The sequence below is a fragment of the Cuculus canorus genome, chromosome 2 (genome assembly GCF_017976375.1).
Source record: "Cuculus canorus isolate bCucCan1 chromosome 2, bCucCan1.pri, whole genome shotgun sequence".
Lineage (NCBI taxonomy): Eukaryota > Metazoa > Chordata > Aves > Cuculiformes > Cuculidae > Cuculus > Cuculus canorus.
In genome coordinates this window covers 24,371,214-24,386,818 of record NC_071402.1, presented here as the reverse complement: position 1 = coordinate 24,386,818, position 15,605 = coordinate 24,371,214, and the positions used below count along the sequence as shown (strand labels likewise).

Sequence of the window (15,605 nt, the reverse complement as noted above, 5' to 3'; positions counted from 1 at the left end):
TAGCCTTGAGAAGAGGAGGCTGAGCGGAGACCTTATTGCTGTCTACAACAACCTGAAAGGAGGTTATAGAGAGGTGGGTGCTGGCCTCTTCTCCCAAGTGACAGATGATAGGACAAGGGGGAATGGCTGCACCAGGGGAGGTTCAGACTGGATATCAGGAAAAAATTTTTCACAGAAAGGGTCATCGGGCACTGGAACAGCTGCCCAGGGAGGTGGTTGAGTCACCATCCCTGGAGGTATTTAAAAGATGTGTAGATGAGGTGTTCAGGGATGGTTGGGCTTTTCCAACCTGGTGAGTCTATGACTCTATGATTCTATAAGTCCCTACAATGTCCAATGTCTCTTCTTTGGTTTTAGATGAGTAAGTGCCCTTATATGCAAAACATGAGTCCACCAAAAGCTGAACTGTAGCAAGGAGCTGAACTGTAGCAATAAGTCTGTCAGGTGAATGCCAGGCCCTTACCATGGGCAGAAATACAAATTCAGTCCAAAATTCATTTATTTTTTTGCCAGCTGAAACCAATTGGTAAACCCTTCCCGCATTTTCTGGCAAAAATTAAACAGCCTCATTCTACTCCAGAATTCCCATTTCCAGGCCCATGGCCAGTCAATACTTCATCTCTTACTGCAGTGTGACCAGCAGTGGAACAAGCGTAAAATAAGTCCTGCTGGTTCTGGTCCTGAGGGACTGGGTGAGCTGCCTGTCCACCATGCCTTCCCATGGTTTGCTTTCCATAGATTTTGTGGAGGATGTATTCAAGAAAATTCAGCCTGAAGGTGCAAGTTTTGCAGCTTATATCTGCTCTATATTTTTGGTGTCAGGAAAAACATCATAAGAAAATAATGTAATTAAAGAGAAGGGCTCCAGAGACATTTTTGTATTCCAGTGAAAAGGGTTTTCTTTTATCAGGCATTTTAGGCAGAACCTAAATATCACAAGCAGAGTCTGAAAATGACATTGATTGGAGACTGATTCTTGAAAAAATCATATCCTTCTTTTGGCAGAGCAGTAATGAAGTCTCATCACTGAGTTTTTCCAATCTTGTGACACATTAATTAATTGGAACATCCTTATGTCTCAAAAATCAGGTCAAATCATAAGTTTTAATTGCATATAATTTCTGCCAGTGGTTTGCTCCATAAATTAATCTCAACTTCATTCAAGTTTACAGAAAACATTTTAACCCTAGTATTTTTTTAATAAATCTACAGGAAGAAAAGAAGTGTGGTTCAAGAAGAAATACAGTAGTTTAAAACAAATAATAACTTTTGCCACAGATTTTTAAATTTCATTTCCTGCTTTAAAGAGAAAACCCTATACCTGGTAACATTTATCATCTCCTCCAGCTGTTCTGAATCATGGTAACAGATTTCAGAACGATGCCCAAGGCCAATCATTTGAAAACAAAATAAAACCAAATCCTTTCACCCATTTGTTTCCCAGGTCACAGAATGAAAATCTGTAGGCCTCCTACTCCCATCTTTAGCACAAACTCTCGCTTGAGACTTAAAAAGTGGCTTAAATTTGTCTTGCAAAAGAAAGACAGAGGCATGCCCTTATTCCTTGGAGAAAACATACAAAAAGAATGCACTATTTTTTTAAACATTAAGCTTTAGAAACTTGAACTCAAGCTGTAAGATGGGAAAGAAAGGCCATGGGCAGGCAGCTGGTACAAGTAGGGTGCAGACACTGCGTTTTGTCCTCTGCAAGCTGAAAAGATTTCACATTGGAAAACAGTTTCACAAGCTCCCCCTCCTTCAGCCCCGGGCCCTGGCTCCTGGGACATTGCTGCATAGGAACAACTCCAGCTCTGTGCGTACCTTTTAGGGTTTGAAATGAAATTGTCTTATGGATCTTCAGCTGTACCTATTGTAAATATGAAATAAATATGAAAAAAAAAAGAGACTGCATTTCCTCATATCTCACTGAAGCAAAATATACACAGTCTATGGCCCCTATCCATTACTGCAGATTAACTCAAACCTAGAAGTGTCTTGTCCAAGATGCAAACAATTTTCATGACCATGTTCAATTGTTTCTGCAGAGGAGGTGTCTGACACCCACTGTGCCACCTGACATTGCTGGGTGCTACCAGGCGGGGGTAAGTGGACCCAAGATGAATGCCCAGAAGAAGATTTCTTGCCTGGAAACTGGTACTGAGGGACACCAAGACCTCCCAGACCTGAACAGAGAGCCTGTATTGCCATGGTACCTATCACTGCTGGCTCTTCAAATCAGTGTGGAAACAATACCATTTAATGAAGGAAAAATTGTACTGTTACTGTCACTCTTTGTGATCCTGTTTTTTACAGCCTTTCCCCATCCAGATTATAAATGGTTTAGGAAGGAGGCAGGAGTAATCCTACTTTTCTTTTTTAAGGGTATTTTTCCAAGACACATCAAGGGAGGGAGCACGGCAACCCCATTCTCTCAGGAGATCTTTGCAGTTTCTTCACTAAAACATTGTTTTCCCAAAAAATAGAGGATAAACCTCAGGCTGAGCTATACTAACAGATAGTATAACCCAGAGAAGCCTACAGCAGAGGATTCTTCTGGGAAGATGGAAAATGTTGGGCGTGGTTCCCTAGCTCTGCCTTGGCTGGGCACCACAAACGTGTACAAATATGAATGTGTCTATGTTTATGGCAATTACTCTTTTCCTTCTCCCTCCTCACACAAGTGTTTATTTCCTAGGAAGATAAGAGAATTAGTCTGATGGAATAAGAGAATCAGGATTTTCCCTCTATATGTAATATAATATACTTTGTCTGTATCTATGCCCACAGGTTTGACTCTTGAGCACGAAGGATCAGATTTTTAAAGGTATTATACACATAGCAGAATACTTTGAAGTAATTTGTGAAAATCCCCATTTCCACCTTTCTTTTTAAGTATCTGGAGGGTCTGAAAGAAGAATTTTTATAATCCCATTCTGTGCTTATTTGCATTTCAAGGAAATTAAGACTCTAAAAATATCCTGAAAAGGCACAGACACTAGGAGAATGTTCCATTTCATTAATGGTTATTTAGTTTTTCTTAAGGCTTCCTTCATCTTTAGAACACATTTGGGGCTACCATGGGATGAATTAAATGCTTTGACTCATCAAGATACAGGAGTTGAACATAAACTTGAATGTATTCAAGAAAAAGGTGCTGCTGATCCTTGTTCCAGTGGCATTCCTTCAGTTAATTGGCATGTGAGATGCTTGCTTCTTTCAGCTTTGACTTTTCACTGAGTTGTCTTCATTATTCAAAGTGCCATAGCGTGAACTGTGAGGATCTGGTTGTATTTTGCACGTCAAATTTTGTCCTAGGGAAATGGGGTGAGAGAAGGGAAAAACAACAACTCTGCGAAGAATTTTAATAAAACAAATCCCCCACCGATCCATCATTAAAACATTCTTTGCTCCAGTAATCATTGTTTTCATTTGACTGGTTGTAACAATAGCTTGGAAAAAGTCTGAAAAATTCTTTGAAAAATCTTTTGGGAGCAGGAATAGAAAATAAGGGAACAGCATATTTATTAAATATGACTAGAACACACTTGTGACTCAAATCTTCTAGGTCATCCTATTAGCTGATATCTCATTTTTAAATAGACAGAAAAAAAAGCTCTCCTTACCAGGAATATGTCCACAGTCAATAAAAGGAATTTGTAAATGCTCCTCTTTTTTATTTTTTGCAATTACAAATACACCAAGGAAAGATAGGAGACACCTGCAAAATAACGGTGGCATAGTATCATTAGAAAGAGTTCACTGCATCTGAGATGAGAATCTCATTCCAAATTTCTTTTCCAAGGACTTCCAGACCCAAGCAGCTCAGTCTATAAAGAAACTTTTCTTCCTGGCAGCTCTATAAATTCATCTTGGGCTCTCTTTCATTCAAGATTTTGCCCTCTGAAGCTTTATTATCAGTTCCAGAGGCTCCACAGGCAAAATTACACTTTCAGCAATATATACCTAATGAAATGCCTGTGAGTGTGAGACCACAACATTTGAATGCCCGAGCAAACCTTCACAGAGTATCTAAGCTAGCATTGTAGCATTTGCAATTTCATTAACAACTCAGTCTAGCCGCAGACAATCAACATCTCTGTTGTTTTTCTTATTTGACTGTGCGTCTCAGGGGCAAGCTGTAAGCCAGGAGCAATGAGAATCTGCTGTGCTTGGATTAATCTTCTATCTGATCCGTGCTGGACACACAACCACTGGTTCTTGCCTGCCAAATACATGGGTTGAATTTGCTTATCTCCATTTTCTGTCACTTTTCCTGCAGTCAAACAAGGTAGCGGTTGTGTGCATCTACTCCAGTTCAGTTGCAGAGGACGAAGATGTCTGCAGCTATCAGCCCCATTTATTTGACAGCACTGACAGCAAGACATCTCAAACACTTCTGGGAGATGGTTTTATCCATCTTACAATGGTTATCAGGCAACTGTCACAAGTCCCTGGAGTCAGAATCATAGACTAATAGAATTGTAGAATCATAGAATCACAGAATAGTTTGGGTTGGAAGAAACCTTAAAGATCATCTAGTTGCAACCCCCTGCCATGGGCAGGGACACTTCCCACCAGACCAGGCTGCCCAAGGCCCCATCCAACCTGGCCTTGAACATGTCCAGGGATGGGACATCCACAGCTTCCCTGGGCAACCTGTGCCAGTGCCTCACCACTCTTGTGGTGAAGAAATTCCTCCTTATGTGTAGTCTAAATCTGTCCCTCTCCAGTTTATACCCATTCCCCTATATCCTATCAGTACAAGCCTTTGTGTACAGTCCTTCCCCAGCTTTCTTGTAGCCCCTTCAGGTACTGGAAGGTCGCTATAAGATCTCGTCGGAGCCTTCTCTTCTCCAGGCTGAACAAGCCCAACTGTCTCAGCCTGTCCTCACACAGGAGGTGCTCCAGTCCAGAACTGGATGCAATATTCCAGATGAGGTCTCACAAGAGAGGAACAGAGTGGCAGAATCACTTCCCTCGACCTGCCGGACACACTTCTTTTGATGCAGCCCAGGATACTATTGGCCTTCTGAGCTGCAAGTGCTCATTGCCGGCTTATGTTGAGCTTCTCATCAATGAACAATTAAGCTCATGTAACAGCTTTCTGCTTTCACAACACCCAGGCCCAGGCAAATGTTTATTGTAAACAGCTTCTTAGAATGCTCTGAACTTCTCTGCAGGCGTGCCATGTCTTTTTTTGGCACAGGGAGATGAAGGAGCAGTCCATGTAATCACCAGTGCCTACTGGCAGCAAGGACCAGCCAGAACACACGTGGAAAGTAACATAGGAGAAGATTTCTCACAGTTGTAAAAGCACCCCTGTATATCATGATCTTTGGTGGAGAGCAGTGATTTCTCCTTTCTGCTCAAGGAACACATGCTGCTGGTTTTTCATTCCATCATGAGATTAGTAGTTCATAAGCGTCTCACGTTTTTAGATACTTGGACTCAAACCCAGGCCTCCAAACTCCCAAAGTACAGACATCAATCTTTCCTTTAATGTATTTTTTTTATTCTACCATAATGGCTATTCCATAATACTTTAATAACAAGATAGGTTTCTTCTTACTGAGAAAAGGAGGGATTTTGCAAGGCAATGCTGTTTCAGTACAAATGTTAGTGTAGATACAATACACTTACCCGAACAGAAACATGAACACGCTCAGCAAAGCTGTGCTTTGGAATTCCCGATAAAATATGACCCCTGGAATGTGACAGAAACAAGAATTGCAGATCTTGACTGGCTTCCAAGTGATATGAATTACAGTTGAGAGGATCAAGAACAGTTTCTTTCTCAAACGGAGCAAAAAAGTCCCAAATAAGGTATTAATACGTATTGTGGTAGACTCACTATATGCCCGTATTCCATTACCTAGGCTTTCTCAGGATACTGTATAGGACTGGAGAAGATTTAATCTATCAGGTTGGAGTATGTGCTGTGTTAGCAACTGTACAGATACAGGTATTTCTTGCATTGTCAGCAACAGTTTTTATGCAGGTCGAACTCAAGATCTTATTCTCAAGCAGAGTCAAATGAATGTAGCTAACAGGTTCTTCATGAATTTGTCGAGCCACTCCAGCAGACCATGTGGAAATCTTAACTCCAATTGGGAACAGGTTTTCAATAACTAGTTTTGTCCCTGATGTTTACACCAAATTAGGGGCTCCATCAGCCAAGTTTGCTGAATCTTTCTTGCTGAAGGGATCACTAGCTCTTTCTGCTTGCCTCTCTTCCAGGAATTAGCACCTCTGCTGTGGAGGTGACAGAACCAGATGTGTATCTGGATCTCAGCTGCCCCAATTTACAGCCAAGCATATTAGCTTTAGAACACTGATGAGCATAGTTTTGCTTAGAAACGACAGAGTGTGAACTAGTGAAGCTGATGTGTGACTGTATCTTCAAAGAGTGGGGGAATCATGAGATATCTTCTGTGAGCACCCCAGCAAGACTCAGCAGAGCTTGTTCTTCTAAGCCCTACACTGGTTTAACTAACCTGGTGCAAATGCATGTGTATCCAGTCTCAAAGCTATTAAACCATTCCTGAGTAGGTACTTGTTTTTTTAAGGAGGCACAAGGCCAAATTCACTATATGGACGCAAGAGCGCAAACCCCTTTTGGTGCAAGTTCTCCTCTCAGTTGCAAAGTGTAGGTCTCTTCTCTGAACACAGGTGCTGAGGCAATCTGTGTGCAAAGCTAACTCCCCTTCTCATTAATGGCAGCTCTGCATGAGAAACTCCTGCACAGCAATGACAGGAAAGCCCCCAGTGTGTGTTAAAATGAGTCATAAATGTTCTAACAACATGATCATTTTGGCTCATTGCTGATACAGCATCCTAGGCATCCTCCCTGCTCATGTTCTTACGCTGTGCACTGTTTCCAAGATTTGCAGACCCTCTTTAACAATGCTGAGTTCAAAGTTCTCACCCAGAATAAAATGTTAAATACTTAAAAAGTCTTTGGAGTTATTTTATTTCCTTCACTTAACCTAGAATTCCACCTTCTGAAACAGAATATACACTAAATACTGTGAAACACAGCTGGTTGTCATTTGAGTAGCTTGCCAAGCTGTTAAAATTACTCTACCAGTTCGGATATGGAAAGGCTGGTGTGCACATGGTAAACGCATTTACTGTATGTCAAGATGAGGCTAGGATAAATGCAGGTACTTGTAGTAAGCCAGCAAAGCATAGTAGACTGTACATATTAGTTCTGGAAATGCTAGAATTTGGTTATTTTTATTGTGCTTCCAAAGTTGTGAATTTATTTATTTTTTCAGAACTTAAACACCTGTCATTTAGGAAAAATTTCTTTTTGTGAAGATAAACAGGACTAGTTTGTGTTCCTATCCACAGGCAGTGATTCTTGAAAACCTGATGTTTAGAAAATCTTTCTGTAGAGGCAGAACACCAGAAACAAACCTGAAATGATGGCACTGGTGGTGAAGAACACAAAATTAAGAGGCACAACTGCTGTTGCTTCGTACAGATGCATTGCTTGATCCAAGAACCTGGAAGATAAGCATTATTGCACAGGAGGTTCATCGTACTTTAAGTTAGTTTCAGCCACTTTATGGTAGTTTAACAATAAGTGTGACCACTTCTTACCACAATAGCCCTGAACACACGCATATGTGTACTGAATTTACCTTCTGGTTTCGACTCTGCAGAATACAAACAAATAGGAAAAAGCAAGAAGGGAGGCCTGGATTCTTCTGACCATAGGCCATCATTGGAGAGTCCTTTGAAGTCGTGTTGGAAAAATTTTGTTTGCCACAGATAAGGGAGGAATGCTAGGGCATTACTGCTTATGGTCTGCATCAGTTCTTGGAAGCAGTGCTGCCTGCAAGCAGCCAGGGGCAAGTTGCTCTAATTTAGACAGGTTGTGTAAAGGTATATTTCAAGCATGGACATGAACATGCAAGTCCTTGAAGGAACTGATTCACTTTGCTGAAGTCCACGTTGCTGCTACTGCTCAATCCAACTTGGCTAAAACATATTTTTATGTTTATCCATGCAATCATACCCTAGACAAGCTCTATTCTGCTTGGAAAGTCCAGGAAGGTGGCTCCAAGCTGGTGCTCCTTGGGCTGGAAACTTCTCATTGTGCTCCTCAGAAAGGCAACACAAATTCTCACCAGAATCATAAGCAAGAATGTGCAGGACCACAGAAGCATACACTACACACAAACCTGCAGGACTGAGACATTGGCTGTGGAGCACCCTGCACAATCTGCAACAGCAGATGAAAAAGGCAAAGCAATTAACCCACTTGTACGGAGACCAGAACTATCAACATTCACCCATATGGTGATGAATGAACCGTGAGTGTGAGCTCTCAGATGCGCTGGCAAATGCTCTGTTATGTGAACAGTGCATTTCAGAACAAAAGAGAAAAATTAGGAGGCTGCAGAGTGTATTCAAAACCTATAAAAAGAACTATACTTACATGTTTCACTGGTACAATATACGTGCACAGTAAAAATCTAAGCTTGGATCTGTTTTAGCCATTAAAGTAATTGCATGGTTATTTTAGCAACTGTTGAACAGTCTCCATGGTGCTTTAAAAATAGAGAAATCCTACATATCCACAGGATAGTCAGGATTTTGAAGTCATTGAAAACACCTCATTATTTTCTCCTATTTGCAACAAACTTGGTCACAGGGACTAAAATAGTGATATCAGGGCCCAGCATTGAATCCAGAAGGATGTTGCAGCACAGGCTGTTCTGAGCTAACACATGACAGTCAAATAACATAAGAGAGGAAGCAACTGAAATAAAAAATTCAGACTGACAGCACAGTCTCTGTTAGAAAATGTGTCCAACAGAGAAGAGAAAAAGAGACACAGAGCCCAGAGAATGAAATGGGCACATTTCACTCCTGTCTTAATTTTGACCCAGCAAATGAAAGAAAGAAAGAAAAAATTGGCAAGAAAGAGAGGTGAATTCAGCAGCTTCCTATTTATGGAGCTTTTTATTTCCTATTTTAAATGCCCTGAGCTGTTCTCCCAGTGAGGAAAAGCTGGATGTAAATCACACTATAATCTGTTACAGGGGAGTTCCTGAATCAGCCATGGAGAGTCACTGCATAATAATGCATGGACTTTCTCATTCCACATGGGAATGGTATGTTCTGCCACGAGAAAGCTGGGTTGGCTCTTCTGTTGGAAAATAATCATGCAAGTAAACACTCAGACTCACACTGGAGCAGTCTAGATGAGATTACTGAATGATGCTATCAGCACCTGAAGCACAGGGACCAGCATAAAGCGAATGGACTCTGTTCAGCTGCAAGCTGTATTTTACCATGCTGCCACCCCTAGCAATCTGCCAAGGCAGCATAAAACAATCACTTAACAGGCCAGAGGCCAGTAGGGAAAACTCTGATGTCCCATGCACACTAAAAGTTAACTATTTCCTAAAAAGGTACAGACGTACAAGGTAACAAAACACAGTATGCAGATTTAACAGAGGTAAAGAGAAAGTCAGGGTAAACTCTTTTCTTTGATCTGACAAGTGACATAAGCTAGGGAAAAGAGATGCATAACGAGAGTAAACATGACCATTTCATTATTCAGCAATGAAGGTTGCTAAAAGTAATAAAAATACCTATTACATAAACATAAATTTCATTTAATGAGTTCAAAACTTCTGCCAAAACTAGAACCAGATTTGGGAAGACCTTGTACAAAGTGCTAATGAGATGAGGTAGCATCTGTGTAATTAATCTATTATAAACTGAGAAATAAAGCCTAAATAAACAATAATAGTGAGGTGGAGGCAATTCATGCATCTGTCAAGGCTCTGCCAGGAGTTTGTTGCCCTTAAGTGCAACTTGGATCTGAAGTCTACATCAGTACCGAACAAAACCTGACCGATATATAGGCACAAAGGTTAGGAGATAAGTGGAAATTCACTTACTTGACTTGGAAAGCACAAGAAATTGCCATTAAAATACTCATGATATAGAAAACAGGGTAAGTTAGCTGCATTTTCCCCTCTGCAGAGAGTGTTATCATGCTGGCCACAGCCTTTACAGTAATGACAGTCAGTGATGCTGAAAGGGAAAGGAAGAGGTTATCAGGGCAGGATTCACAGCAGGGACTTCAGAGCAGCAATGAGGGAGGACAAGGTGCCACGTCAAAGCCATGGGTATGATCACCTAAAAAGACAGTGAGATAGGATTTGTGCATCTAATACCAAGTGTGTGATTTTACAAATGCTCACTAAGCTATGGCCTAAACTCCGAGTGGCTTCAGCTCCATGTGTGCTTTGTGTTTTGCTTTTAAGTTCTTGTAGCACTGAGGTCTGCAACCCTGCATCTACCCAAAGTTTCCCTATTTTCACTAGAGTAGGTGAGGTTAGAGTTTGATAAAGTCTTGCAATGAGTAACTCATGTATGCACAAGAAGCTGAGCTTAGGTAGAGGAAAACTGGTTCCGCTTCCGACTGCTGGGTCCATATCTTAAACACTGCACTACCAGTTAGAGGTGGTACAACAGCCTCCACATCTTCCAGACATACTTTATTTAGCTCCAGTTGCTAATTTGGAGCCCATCTTGCATAATTCAGGACAGGTCTGAAAGGTCTCGTTATCTGTTCACATAGCTGGGACATATCCTAATAGCAGCCTGCATGTGACATTGGCAGCTTAAAATAAGTCCTCACACTCAGGATTTCTCTGCTGAGACAGGAGCTGGTCAACGCTGGACAAAGCTGGCTTTTGGGATAATATCACAAAGTACCTAAATCTCCCCATGGGTTACATAGGGAGAGCAGACAACAAACACAAGGGTCTGCATTTTGTTTCAGCGGCCAGACCCTTATGACCATTTACTTGATTTAGCCCACAAAGCAGAACACTTCAGTAGTGTGTTTTCAGTCCTAGCTGTTGTCATTGCATCACCACAAACAAATATCAGACAGCAGGCAATAGTTTTAATACATTTCCAGTTCAGTGAAGTCTTGCAATACATCTTTTTAATTATAGAAAAGAGGCTGACAGTTCAGCTAAGAGTTACTTTAGATTTCCTTTCAGAGTGCACTCTTGGTTTGTTGAAGCTAACCAAAGTAGGCTGTGATTACTACAAGTAAAGTGTAACAAATTCAAAAGAAACTAAAAATTATAAGAAGAGTGAGGGTGCAGAGATGACCTTTAAATAAAAGTAATTAATCATCAGGAGCACCATCCCCCAGCTGGGATCCAGCAAGAGTCTCTTCCAGAGCTGAGGAGTGTTGGATTTTGGTGGTCTGATTCATCCTCCTATAACTGCAAAATTCAGATTGCCAAGGACAGCTGCACTGTGCAAAAGGTTTCGATCAAGGGCTGGGAGCAAAGGTGGGGGAAGAAGAATGGATTCAGTTCTGTGGTTTTTATTGCAGCAATTTTCTTATAGCAAGTCCAGAAGTTCAGGGGGAATTTAGCAGTTGCACACATCTTGTGCTCACTGTCATGAAATTCACTGTTTTCATGACAACTTTTCTGCCAAGTACTTAATTTCTTGCTCTGTAATTGAAATAGGTGGAGTGGCTTAGCAAACAGCAGTAAAAGTGAGCAGAGGCGGTCAAATGTTGGCCTGCAGTGGTACTAATGGCATGATAAAAAGCAAAATAATACTCCCAAGCCCAAACAAGTAGACTACATAAAACCTAAGATTTGCACTCTAATGTGGGCGAGTTGCTATTTTAAAAGAACACCTACAGGTAAAAATTATTAGTTTGATTTGTCCAACAACAGGTAAATATTTTTTCAGTCATTGTAAATATGGCAGAAATATTGTTTTTGATGAAAGGGCAGTTTCTATCCCTTATAATTTTTAACAAACCAGAAAAGAAAGCATAAGGGGGCTTTTGTTCTGCTTTGGTTTGGTTTGGGGTTTTGAGGTTTTTGGGTTTTTTTTTGAGGAGTGCAATAATCTTTTAATTAAAGTACCCCTGGAATAAGTTTCAAAACCTAGGAAATGGTTTTCCTGTCTCTGTTGGAACCACCCTCTTCCCCCAGGCTACTGTGACAAATGATGTCACTTTCCAGCTGTCAGGGCAGGAAACTCAGAAATCCCACTTTAATCTGAAATATTTCCCCTAAAACTTACAAAAACTGCCCCTAGATACACAAGGAAATATAATTCTCACAAAACGAACTTGCAGAGTTGACCAAGCAAAACGTTTGCAGATCTAATGATCACTGCTGTATTTTCTTCATAATGAAAGTAGCTTTCATATCCAGTGAAACATAAAGGCTGCCCTCTCTTTAAAGAAACCTTTCTACATCTCATTTACATCTGTATAAATCCTCTACCAGGAATGTACCTGTACAGACATGAGAAAAGTTAGAAATCCCCTGCTATGAGCTGCTACCAAGACTCCAAGGGTTGTCCACTCCTCCTTCAGCCAGGGCCCTCCAAGGGCAGCACACGCATCAGAAGGCTGGGAGCAAAGCTGCTGGGCCCTCTCTTGGCTCCCCACCACTTTGCTCAGCAGAATGTTCGGAAAGCAAGCAGAAGGCTCCAAGCGTAGCTCTGTGGGAACTGCCAGGCACCAGTATGGCTACAGGAACCAGAGCCAGCCACAGATCTGGTTGTCCTACTTGAGGGAAATGTGGGTATTTCAAAAGTTCCCATGAACCAGGATTTGTTTGTTTGTGTCTTTTTTAATAGATCAGAAATAATGACACATTTTTCCTGAAGCTGCATATGCTCACCAAAACCTCAGCAGCTGCCAGCTGAAATTGTCACTTTTGGTTGATGGCAGCCTAACCACCAAACTGCAGTGACTGCTGGGGCAGAGTGTTGCAGCCCTGCTGCTGTTCAGCAGTTCTTGGCACCGGTGACATCAGGGCCGGCAAGCTTCACTGCAAAATAAACATGCAGGGCTACGCAGCCCAGTGGCCCAGGTCTCCCAGAGCCTTGTGTTGACCTTGCTTGGGGCACCCATTGTGGTGGGTCTGCCCAGAACTGCAGCATCTAAGTGTAGAAGCCCATCTGGGGATCTTCAGGCTTCCAATTACATAACAAGGAGGCTGGACCTGCTCATCCCGGCAGGCACGTGCAGTGCTTCACACTCCTCATGGCAGGGCTGGAAGCTGCAGAGCAGCTCAAGCAAGCTCTGCCAAAGCTCTCAGGTTCCATGCTAGGAGCTGAGGGATGGCTGGACTCACATTTCGCTCCTCTAAACCAAGAGTAGTTGGACAGTTAGACCTAAGGCATTTGGGGACCTTCCATCTCTGCCTCATGCAGGTAGCGTGGAAATCCTTCAAGACGTCTACAGAGCTATGGATCTTAATATTCCTAGCACTGGGAAACTTAAATAGAAGGACTGTCTCAAAAGAGTTGATCTGAAAATCTGGGTTTTTCAGCTGGGTAAGAAACCAGTCGAGGATCTGAAGGAAAGAAGTTAAATCCACAAGGGTTTTTCACATTCAGTTAAACCGAAATTGTGTAACTGGCGAACTTTACTGAAATTCTGTTTTATCAAAACACTCATGACCAGCTCCATTAGAAATGTGCTTTATTAGTCTTTGCAGATTGCTACCTGCACTCGCTGAACTCAGGGAAAATATAATAATTTACTTCAATGGCACAGTTGAAGCACCTTTTCACTTAAACCAAAGAAATGTGGTGTCCCATCAGGATTTCATGGTGAAATGACAAGACAAAGATGGCAGAAGACACAGAGTAGTGACAAATTCTTACAGTATGCCTGCAAGCAGTGGAGCTTTAGTGATAGCATCTCAGCATTTTTCAAAACTGATTCAAGTTTAACATTATTGAAAGCCTCCTGATAAAATGATCTCCCTTGTTTCCCTTGGTATTGATTGAGGCAATGTTAGAAGGCCACACCGAGTTCTTGTTATGCTTCTAGAAAGGTGGTAAGGTATGAAATGTAGCATATGCAAACAGGCCTAGATAATTCAAAGAAAATGTCCTCACAGTCACAGCATATCACTGCATTTGCTTACAGACTTCTTACAGAGTCTTAAGCTGCTCTGTTTTAAAGACTTTCATAGCTAGCGTGCTCTCTAAAACAAAGTTTCACCCAGTCCTCTTTCCTAGGATCTAGAGATGATGTGTTCTTTTAAAAAAAACCTTCCAAACACCATTGCACACACAGCATATTAAACATAGGAAATCTGTAAAAAAAAATATTTCCAGCAATAAGCATAGAAACTATGTTTCATAATTGTTTTTTTCTCTTCAAAAAGAGACCACAGTAAGAATCATGTGAAGTGTTTCAATGATTGTCCTTCAGCACAGTGCTGTGAGATGTCCCTAATCTAAACTAGCTGGGGAGACCGACTGACAAGGAATCATCAAGCAGCAGACAGGAACTTTAAAGTGAATAATATGTTCTTACCCAGTAGTGCTACCATCATTAACAAAACAACAATGTGCTTCACAGCCTTCCTTTTGTAAAAATAGAGGAGAATGCAGAATATTATAATTCCTATGATCTGAAAAGAAAAAGGAAGAAAGTTAGAGCTGTGAAACTATGCAGTAAATGCTTCATCAGAATCTTCAAGATGTTACATTTCATCTTCTCTGTTCTAACAGTTCAAAGGAGAATTATTTTATTAAACATCTTCTGCTCTAGCAGGAGAACTAAACTTATTACTAGTTGACTGAGCTATCAAATAGTTGTTGTCATTTATCTTTCCTACTATAGCAAAAGTTAAACTTTGAGCATTTCTTATTTCTTTAGTTTTTCTTTTTGCTCTTCTAGCTATATTTTGTCACTGGTAGCACTGAGAAGACTATTTTAACATGACAGCAAAGATACTCATGTTTATTGGTAATAATTCTTACAGAAACTGTTCATAGTTCCTATAGAGTAAAACACTTACCTGGAGGAACAGCAGTCTCTTCTTCTAGATGTGGTATTCCTAGTGTCACACTTTGTGACACACAAGCTTATTTTTGCTACCCTCTTCGCTCTTCTCTCCAGTCCCACTAAAAAAAATCCCCCCAAACACTACCTTTTTGTTCAAAATTTCTGCCATACATTGTAAGGAGGAAAACATCTATTTTATGTGGCGGTGGTCCTCAAAACACAGGTATCTATCAGGAGCTTATCTTGAAAATCTCAACGACAAACTAGCAGACCACACTGCAGGACATCTACCGCTGCTGAAGCAGCTTTACCTACACTATGCATGGTCCAAACTTGCTCCTTCAATTACATCCAACATCTAAAGTGGTGGAGCTCATCCCTATCAGTATTGCACACAGAGGTGCAAGCTGGGCCACCAGATAGTAGAAAAGAGTCCTTTGCTTCAGTCTTATAGTATCTAACTTGGCCAGCCTCCACAGCTTTATTTCACAGTGCGACACTGGGTATGTCTAAATCAGGAACCAAAGCAGAAGTCATGTTAAGGTCTGGAGAAGTGAGTTGATCTTGGCATCCTTCTGGAAATAACAAGATAGATGATGGACAGTTACATTTACTGACTTGCTGTTAGCGTTCGTCTTCGCAGATTCCCTTAGCAACTCTTGCCTTTTGCCAGTGTAATGCCATTTCTGCATCATCAGCTGAGCAGAAGCCCTCTGCCACCCAAGCCAACGCTAAGCTGTGCTCTGTGCTGGATAGCCAGGCAGGTGAAATGGAAGAGCCA

At 41.3% G+C, this 15,605-nt stretch overlaps 1 protein-coding gene across 1 annotated transcript in view; it reads right to left on the bottom strand.

Moving 5' to 3' along the window:
• Positions 1–733: 733 nt before the first annotated feature.
• The window catches only part of NIPAL2 (NIPA like domain containing 2), a 52,731-nt gene continuing 37,859 nt past the window's right edge, over positions 734–15,605 (bottom strand). The window contains exons 6-11 of the mRNA XM_009558056.2: positions 14,351–14,447; positions 9,921–10,056; positions 7,420–7,508; positions 5,641–5,704; positions 3,624–3,718; positions 734–3,311 (exon numbers count right to left, since the gene is read on the bottom strand). Of these exons, the coding sequence (XP_009556351.2) occupies positions 3,217–3,311; positions 3,624–3,718; positions 5,641–5,704; positions 7,420–7,508; positions 9,921–10,056; positions 14,351–14,447 (576 nt within the window). The 3' untranslated portion in view covers positions 734–3,216. The remainder of the gene's footprint in view (positions 3,312–3,623; positions 3,719–5,640; positions 5,705–7,419; positions 7,509–9,920; positions 10,057–14,350; positions 14,448–15,605) is intronic.